The sequence below is a fragment of the Poeciliopsis prolifica genome, unplaced genomic scaffold, assembly GCF_027474105.1.
Source record: "Poeciliopsis prolifica strain line A6 unplaced genomic scaffold, Auburn_PproV2 SCAFFOLD054, whole genome shotgun sequence".
NCBI classification, from domain to species: Eukaryota; Metazoa; Chordata; class Actinopteri; order Cyprinodontiformes; family Poeciliidae; genus Poeciliopsis; species Poeciliopsis prolifica.
In genome coordinates, this window is record NW_026562429.1 from 128,748 (window position 1) to 137,500 (window position 8,753).

At 41.8% G+C, this 8,753-nt stretch overlaps 2 protein-coding genes across 2 annotated transcripts in view; both read left to right on the forward strand.

The window, feature by feature from the left end:
* Window positions 1–3,914: 3,914 nt before the first annotated feature.
* LOC129378952 (caspase recruitment domain-containing protein 8-like) lies at window positions 3,915–6,167 on the forward strand. Its single transcript, XM_055059458.1, is given in 2 exon segments — window positions 3,915–4,870; window positions 4,873–6,167. Coding segments are annotated over 2 exon segments (1,326 nt in total). The 5' UTR covers window positions 3,915–3,979; the 3' UTR covers window positions 5,308–6,167.
* An 878-nt stretch (window positions 6,168–7,045) lies between these two features.
* Window positions 7,046–8,753, forward strand: part of LOC129378965 (histone-lysine N-methyltransferase EZH2-like) — a 13,602-nt gene continuing 11,894 nt past the window's right edge. Inside the window, 1 exon segment of the mRNA XM_055059472.1 lies at window positions 7,046–7,412. The gene's annotated coding sequence lies outside the window, so the exon portion shown is untranslated.

Genomic DNA, 8,753 nt, shown 5'->3' on the forward strand with positions numbered 1-8,753 from the left:
TTTCTTCATGCAGAAAATCTTGACCATGAAATCTAATAGAAATGTGAAACATTAAATAATAATTAGCTGTGAAGTACATGAAAATAAAATGAGAAAGTTTAGAAACAGAAAGAGGGGAAAGAAACCAACTTTAACAGAGAACCAGAAGTTACTTTGTGTTGCTGAAAGCAGCTTGGAGGAAGACAGGATGGTGACGACAGAGTGCAGGATGGTGACGACAGAGTGCAGGATGGTGACGACAGAGTGCAGTTCTACGCTTGTACAGCAGGTGGCAGCATTGCCGCTTTATTTGCTTTGTTATGCATCAGTAAGCGTTTGGTTTATGATGAGAAAAAACGAGGAACTGTTACGTAACGTCCAGGTTTTCTCTTTAAAACTGCCAACATTCTTCTAATTATCTGATTTTTTCTTTCGGTTTTGGTTCCGAGTCATTAGTTCGGTTCCCTGTTGACATCCAGTTTCTCCATAACAAAGGAAACTTGTGTAAAACCTTCAGAAATAACGGGATCCGGAGAGGAGCCCCCGAGCAGTGAGGAAATGTAAGCCTCAAACTTTTCTCAGTCAGAAAATATTTTTCTTTGCTGCATTTATTTATCGGTGTTTATATTGACTTAACTTTCTCCAACAGTTAAATGTGTGACTAAGTTTAAGTTTAGAGAAATGTAACTCTGTCCATTGAGCTTCATTAATCATCTCTAGTTTTAAACCACAATACCTACATGATAATAATAGTAGATTTTTCTACTAATTACTGAATTATTTGAACACAGTTTGTGATTGAACCTTTAATTTATTAAATGTTTATTATAAAGCCAGGTTAATTATTTCACTATTAAACTACGTCTGAATCCTTGAGCTCTAAATTTTTAAACAAATAGAGAAAAATTCAAAGAAAACTTCAAACAGGCTTAAAGGTGTGTGTGTGTGTGTGTGTGTAGGTGTGTGTGTGTGTGTTATGTGTGTGTTTAGGTGTGTGTGTGTTTGCGTGTGTGGGTGTGTGTTTGTGAATGTGTGTGTGTGTGTTTAGGTGTGTGTGGGTGTGTGTGTGTGTTTGTGAGTGTGTGTTTAGGTGTGTGTGGTGTGTGTGTGTTTAGTGTGTGTGTGTGTGTGTGTGTGTGTGTGTGTGTGTGTGTGTGTGAGTGTGTGTGTTTAGGTGAGTGTGTGTGTTTAGGTGTGTGTGGTGTGTGAGTGTGTGTGAGTGTGTGGTGTGTGTGTGTGTGTGAGTGTGTGTGTGTGTGTGTGTGAGTGTGTGTGTGTTTAGGTGTGTGTGTGTGTGTGTGTGTTTGTGTGGTGTGTGTGTGTGTGTGTGTGTGTGAGTGGTGTGTGTTTAGGTGTGAGTGTGTGTGTTTAGGTGTGTGTGTGTGTGTGTGTGTTTGTGAGTGTGTGTGTGTTTGGGTGTGTGTTTAGGTGTGTGTGTGTGTGTGTTTGTGAGTGTGTGCGTGTGTGTTTAGGTGTGTGTGTGTGTGAGTGTGTTTGTGTGTGTGTTGTGTGTGGGTGTGTGGGTGTGTGTGTTTGTGAATGTGTGTGTGTGTGTTTAGGTGTGTGTGGGTGTGTGTGAGTGTGTGTGTTTAGGTGTGTGTGTGTGTGTGTGTGTGAGAGTGTGTGTGAGTGTGTGTGTGCGTGTGTGAGTGTGTGTGTGTGTTTAGGTGAGTGTGTGTGTTTAGGTGTGTGTGTGTGTGTGTTTAGGTGTGTGTGTGTGTGTGTTTGTGAGTGTGTGTGTTTAGGTGTGTGTGTGTGTGTGTGAGTGTGTTGTGATTGTGTGTGTGTTTAGGTGTAAGCGCGTGTGTGTTTGTGAGTGTGTTTAGGTGTGTGTGTGAGTGTGTGTGTTTGTGAGTGTGTGTGTTTAGGTGTGTGTGCGTGTGGTGTGTGTGTGTGTGTGTGTGTGTGTTTAGGGTGTGTGTGTGTGCGTGTGTGTGTGTGTTTAGGTGTGTGTGTGTGTGGTGTGTGTGTTTGCTTCTATATTTACAGTGAGTTTGAATCGTCAGATTATACAGATACTTTCTATCATCACTTATCGGTGGATGTTTCAGAAACAGTCCGTGTTCTGAAGTTTTGATTGTTTTTTTCCTTAAAAATAAAATTCAGACAAGATAGTTTAAAATCAAACAGACTTGACACTCTTTGCCACTTTTGTTCATTATTATGATTCACCATCAGAACTGCTACCAAAATAAACCTTTGTTTATTGTCCTTATTATTGGAGGTAATTAGTTTCTAATAGTGCTGACATATTTAAGGCGGGTACATTAATTTCTTTTGAATTCACATGTTTCCAGGATCTTATGAATATTAACAGGAAGAACAAGAAAGAAGAATTGATGTCCCCAATAATTTCACAGCTGTGACTCCAACCAGAAGGCCTCTCACCAATCATTCCTCTGAGGAGGAAACAAGCAGCTCAATGGATCTGAGTGCTTCTCCTTCCTTTTCCAGCAAGCAGCTGAAAAAGTACAAATCAGCACAATTGATAGAATATCAGTAGCAAAAGTTACTCCTGATGGTGCTAAACTTCATTCTTCTGCTGTTTTCCAGACAAAGGATGATGAAGGCCAGAGCCAGTCACCAAGTTTCTCCAGTGGCTTCAGTTTGAATCGTGTCGTCAATCAACAGCTAAAGAAAACCGACAAAGACAAACGACGAGAAAATGTAGAAAAGCTTCAAGATCTATATGAAGTAGATGAAATACAAAGACATCCCAGAAAATTACCAAGATCAAAAATAAGCAGATATAAATCAATTCCTTCTGCAATCAAAGATTCTACAGATTTACCAACAAGTGGAAGAAAAACCAAAAAACCTCGTCTCAGGAAGAAACTTGTAAAAGCCTTGGAGCAGACAGAAGATCTTGCAGCTGATGAGGATCAACTTAAACAAACTGAAGAACCTGACCAATTTGCAGGCCCACAGATACCTTTACCTGACCAACAGCCTCTCACCAATCATTCCTCTGAGGAGGAAACAAGCAGCTGCAGCGCCACCAGCAGGGGAGCTCGTTTAAGATATAAGAATGTTTCTCCTTCATATGATCCAACTCAGAGCGACTCCATCCCAAACAGATCAGCCTCTACTGATCTTCTCCTCCCTTCAGCATCTGGTTTGAGAAGAAGAAACCGCAGCAACTCGTCTCCTTCTCTGATTCATCGGGATCCTCCTCTAGACGTCAGTAGACCAGATGCTAACCCAATGTTATACCGAAAAACTGCCAGGAGAAGGAGACTTTGTTTTTCAAAGTTTCAAAAAAGACCAGATCATCTGTATGGATCTGGATCTGCTGATCACATAGCAAAGTGTCATCTGAACGGTTAAGGTTAAGAATATGTCCACCTCGAGCTCCACTTCCAGGCTCAATACTTCAAAGTGAAACTGAGGAAATAACAGAAACCAATAAGGGAACACCAAGACAGCCTGAAACCGAGTCAGTCGGGTCTGTTTCTTCAACAAATAGAGAAGAAGGAGGCAGTAGTTCATATTCTTCCCAGTCTCCCTTTGAGACTAGGAACGTTGTCAGGCCTACTTCTTTATTTTGTCCTTTGTTTTATCCTTTGGATTTTTCAATGTGCAGCCTCAACTCTTCGCTCACAGATACTTCCTCTACTGAAACCAAGAACCAAGGAAGGTTTTGTTCATTAACTAAAGTATCTGCATCAGGAGCTGCACGGACCCTCCCACCCCTCCCAACCCTACGACCCCCCGCCCCTGCTCTCTCTTTACCCCCCAACGTATCGTCACCAACTGTAACCTCTGCATCCACTGCAGATACGTCTTCAGCGAACCTCGACTTTCTCTCTTTCTCATCAAGATGAATCACACAGTCAGTATGTGGGACCTTTCAGTCAATCTGGGGCTTCTTATATCCCCGCCTTTGTTCCACAGAGTGAGAAACGTTTCCACAGAAAGGCCTCCAGAACCTTTTGACCTGCTAGAACCGCCGTGCTTAAAATACAGCAGACAAGATACAGCAGGAAACCAAGATGAAATAATGGAGTCGGTTGGACATGTGAGCGACTCTGTCCCAAACAGATCAGCCTCTGCTGACCTTCTCCTCCCTTCAGCATCTGGTTTGAGAAGAAGAGACCGCAGCAACTCGTCTCCTTCTGTCCTCTGTCCTCTGATTCATCAGGATCCTCCTCCAGACGTCAGTATCTTACCCCGAGCTGCTAGTTTACCCAGCATGAAGCTCCAAAGCAGCTTTGAGGAGTTTACTCCTGGTTTCTGTGGAGATCCAGATGATGAAACCTACCGGTTCCAGTGCTCCGGTCCAGGCCTGTACCAGTGCAGAGTGAGCGGCCTGGTGTTTGCCATGAAGGGAGGAGGAGACGTGTTTTACAGGGTTGTTCCCTGGAACAGGACATTACTGAGCCCACATGGCAAGAAGCCTGCAGGACCTCTGTTTGACATCAGCTGCCTGCAGCAGTCTGTGGCTCAGCTTCATCTCCCTCACTGTGAGGTCCGCTCCACTGGACCATGTCACTTCCTGTCAGTCGCTCATCTCCATGACGGAGGCGTGGAGTTCATCAGGCCTGAGAGGATCACAGAGACTCACATCATCATCAGCATCTCAGGGTTTTCTGCTTTTGGGAACGTCAAGGATGAGGATTCTCCTGCTGACCCGGTCCGAGCCTTGGTTCTGCTGTTCTACAGACCTGCAGCTGATCCTGAGTCAGAACACGAGATTAATGTGTTGATGCTGCCAAAGAACGTTGTTCTCACCAATGTGCTGCGTTTCAGGAGGAAATTAGACGAGAATGAAAGATTCCTGGAGACGCCTCCAGACTGCAAACTGCAGCCGAATCAGGTTTACTCTCTGTCTGTCTCTCCTGGTGGCGACTCGGTTCTGGTTCAGCCCAAAGAAGCCGAGTTTGATGCAGAATCCTATGAAAAAACTACGTCTCAACGTTCCAGGTGGTTTATGAGGAAATGATGAAACACATCAGACTGTCTCTGACGGACAGCAGCTCCTGCAGCGTCTGGGAGAGACGGGTTTGTCTTTCTGCTGCCGGAGTCAGAAGATCCTGTGGGCCGACTCGACAGAACCGCAGTCCAAAGGAGCAACTGATGGAGATAAGGATCAACTTCAAGGATGGAGTATCAGGACCGGTTCTGCAGAGTCTGCTGGACAATCTGCTGGAGAAAAAAGTCATCAATGATTCAGAGATGGAGGAGGTGGCGGCGGAGAGAACCAGAGGAGAAAAAGCTCGACTTCTAGTCGACACGGTGAGGAGGAAAGGAGATGATGCAAGTTCAAAGATGATCCACTTCCTCTGTGAGCTCGACCAACACTTCTCTGAATATTTGGAACTGATGTGAGGAAGAATCAGGCAGAGTGTAAAAACTACTGTTGAGACTAGAGAGACTTAAGACAAACAGGAAGCATCACATTTTAAAGAAACTGAGCAGTAAAGGAGGATCTGCCCTTCAAAACGATAACGACTCAAAACTACAACCTTAGAATGGATGAAATCGTGTCCAGGATGTGCGGGGTCTGCAGTGATATTAACTGCCCTTTTATTTAGTTTATAAGTAGTTAAAAATGATGTTAAGAAGTAGTTATTGTTCACATAGTACACATAGAGAGTGTGAGGTTACTTATGTTGAAATATCAGAACCGATCATACTAAGCAAAAAGTCATTCAGAAAACCTGTGGAAATGAGATTCAGACCTCAGTGGTCCAACTTGATCACACATTTGGCAGCAGATCTGATTTTTGTATGGATTTAATTGCTTGTTGTGTTTTACTATAAGTCCATGCTCTTATTGGAAGACTAAAGTTATCAATTATGAATAATTTGTCAAATAAAACATGTTATTTCTATATGTGAAATTAAAAAAACTGTTCCACACTTTAGATTAAAAATATTTACTCACATTTTTATTTACTACAGATGTTATTGTTCATATGAATGGTCAACATTTCCTTAAACATACAATTATCTAAATGTTCAAATCAGTGTTTTAAACTTTAAGTCAGATATTTGTATCATGTATTTTTTTAATTATATGTTCTGTTGAAATGATGTAAACTGGCTCATTTGATAGACCATCATCTTGAGTATGATGCTATTATCCCCCGTTCACATTGATGGGTCACAGTGTGTCTGCATGAATGGTTATAACTGACACATATAAAAACACACAGAAATGTTAAATAAATACTGGAATAAATAAATTCATGATTTCCTCAATATTTATTTTTAAAATTGTGAAAACATGGAAGTAATTAGAATTTCTTAGTGGATGTATTTCTGATATTACTTGTATTTACGCCTATTTACTTTTACATTGAACTGTTTGTATTCAATGCTGACATTTAAATGTCTAAATATTCTTGAACATAAATTAAAACAAGAAAAATAAGTTGATGCGCTTGTGTTCTACCTTTACGCACTCTTAGATGAGAACATGAACGCAGCATGAAACGTCATAATGACTTAAGCCAATAGTTTTTCGAGGAGGTGTGGCTTAATGAACTGGTCGACCCTCTTCAGGCTGACAGTTTCTGAGCCTCAGTCCTCTAACATTCAGTTTAAAGCAGAGTGTTTTAGCCGGTTGTGTTGGGAACGGGACGGTTTCATGATGTTTATCATTAACTGACTGATCTTCCTGCTGAAAGCGGCGTTGTTTCATCTGCTGAAGCTCCCAGCGGAGCTGTCAGAGGGCAGGAGGTGGTGGAGGAAGGAGAGTCGCTGCATTCAAAGCCGCCATGAGTTTTTACAAGCAACTTGTATCTGTTGATAACAGCAATTAAACCCAAATGGGTTGAAATCCAGCAACATAACTTAGAAAATAGTAGATTGTTTGAGAAATTGTAGTTGGTTTGATTATCAATAGCCTACCTTCAGATGAATTTATATTTTTACATTGACAAATGTGAGAACAAAGGAAACCTGCCCGCATGTCTCTGCTACAGGGCCTAGGTTTAATCTCAAACTGCTATTGGATACGATGTAGATTTCGCTGGCCTATCACAAGACACCACACTCTGAGACCCTAGCATCGGCTTCAGTGATTGGACGAAACGTTTGGCGCCTCTTGAATCTGCAGCAGTCGGAGTGGGCGGCGAGTACGAGACAGTTTGAACCTGCTCCGCGTCGAGACGGAAATATTGAAAATAAACTGTTGATTTCAGGAAAGACGGAGTTAAATGACAGCAGTGTCCGTCAAAACAAGCCTCAGTGTTATCGCAAAAGGTCCACATTGAGGCGTGGGAACAGAAGCTTTTGCTGTTTAACAGCCGGTCGGTGTTGTAAAGCCGGCTGTCGCGCTTAGAGTCGCTGCCTCCTGCTGAGCTAACTGCTAACTAGCTGCGGAGCTAACGCGTCGGCTAAGTCCCACACAAAGAGCCGCTCTCCCCAGTGTTCGTCGTGTTTACCCGGAATCACTGCGCTGAATGAGGCCAGAGCCTGTCGTCCAGGTGAGAGGAGCTGTCAGTGCTGGTTTTGCTTGTTTTCGCCGTATTTTCTGAGGTCCAAACCGCCCGGGTTTGTTCTTGGTGCTTTGTTAACTGACCAACTGCTAGTTAGCACGCCGGGGTGTTCGAGACAAATTTGTACCCTGGTATTTATTAGTTACCCAGAAAAACGTACACATACACTGAGAGTTCAGTTAAATATGTAAACATTCCGATTTAACTTGACTGTATTTAACTTCTTTAAGTTGTTCGCAAAGAGAGGAAACCGAGTTTTTAGGGTACTGAGCCCGATATCTGCACGCTAAAGCTTCCTGGTTTGTTTGGAAAGTTCACCTTGAAACTATCTGACAGTCTTGCTCAATTATCCACCTTTCACCTCACGGGACGGTCAGACATTTCCTTTGGAGAGTTTGATTATTGCAGTCAGTTGAAGCTGAGAGAAATAAATCCTTATTTTCTTTACTTCTGATCTGTGAGGATCTGTGAGGCTGATCAACCTGTCAGCCAGAGACACACACTGGCTAGCTGACCCCAACCTTAACCCTACACTGGTACAGAACCATCATTTGTAAAGAAACGATCAAAATCCGGGTTCATAGTAATTATCATTTAGGGGAATAAGTAATAACTGTCTTTGACTCAGTTACAGATATTAATCAATGCAGGTTATTAATCACGTTGGTAAAATGAGTTTCCTAAGAAAACCCAGTTTATGGCATCAAGTTACAGCAGTTCCTCCTGAAGACAAGTTTGATTCTGACATTTAAATTCTTCAATGTTTTAAATATTTTAAAGCTCTTTAGAGGTTAGAAACACCTTATTGAGGGTGTTTATATGTTTTTTTTATGAAATAGAAATATACTAATTATAAATTTGCAGTGAACATTTAATGTGTCATCATAAATGGTTCAGAAGTCAACTGAGGTTTTTGTTTAAATGAAAAACAGCATATCTCCAGATTGATTTATTGTTAAACACATTTTAAAAGTATTTAAGTGTAACTACGTAATTACTTCCTGTATGATTTCACAATGTTAGGAAACCATGTAGTTGCTATAACATTGTTAGATATTGAGATATTGATTACCTTTTCTCTCCTGCCTTCCTTGCTGTTTGGAGTTTCTGCAGATCTCTTTACTCTTGGGTGACTTTGCCTTTTTCAATCCCAACATATTTATCCCAACATAAAATTAAATCTCGTAACTCAAATACTCCAAATATCTTCAGAGTCGTTAAGAGTTGTGATGCCGTGGGGAAAACGAATCTCCAGTATCGCAACAAATCAGAAGACATCATCAGAAGACAGTAACCTGTCCAGTTACTGCTAATCCACTTCCTTTACTT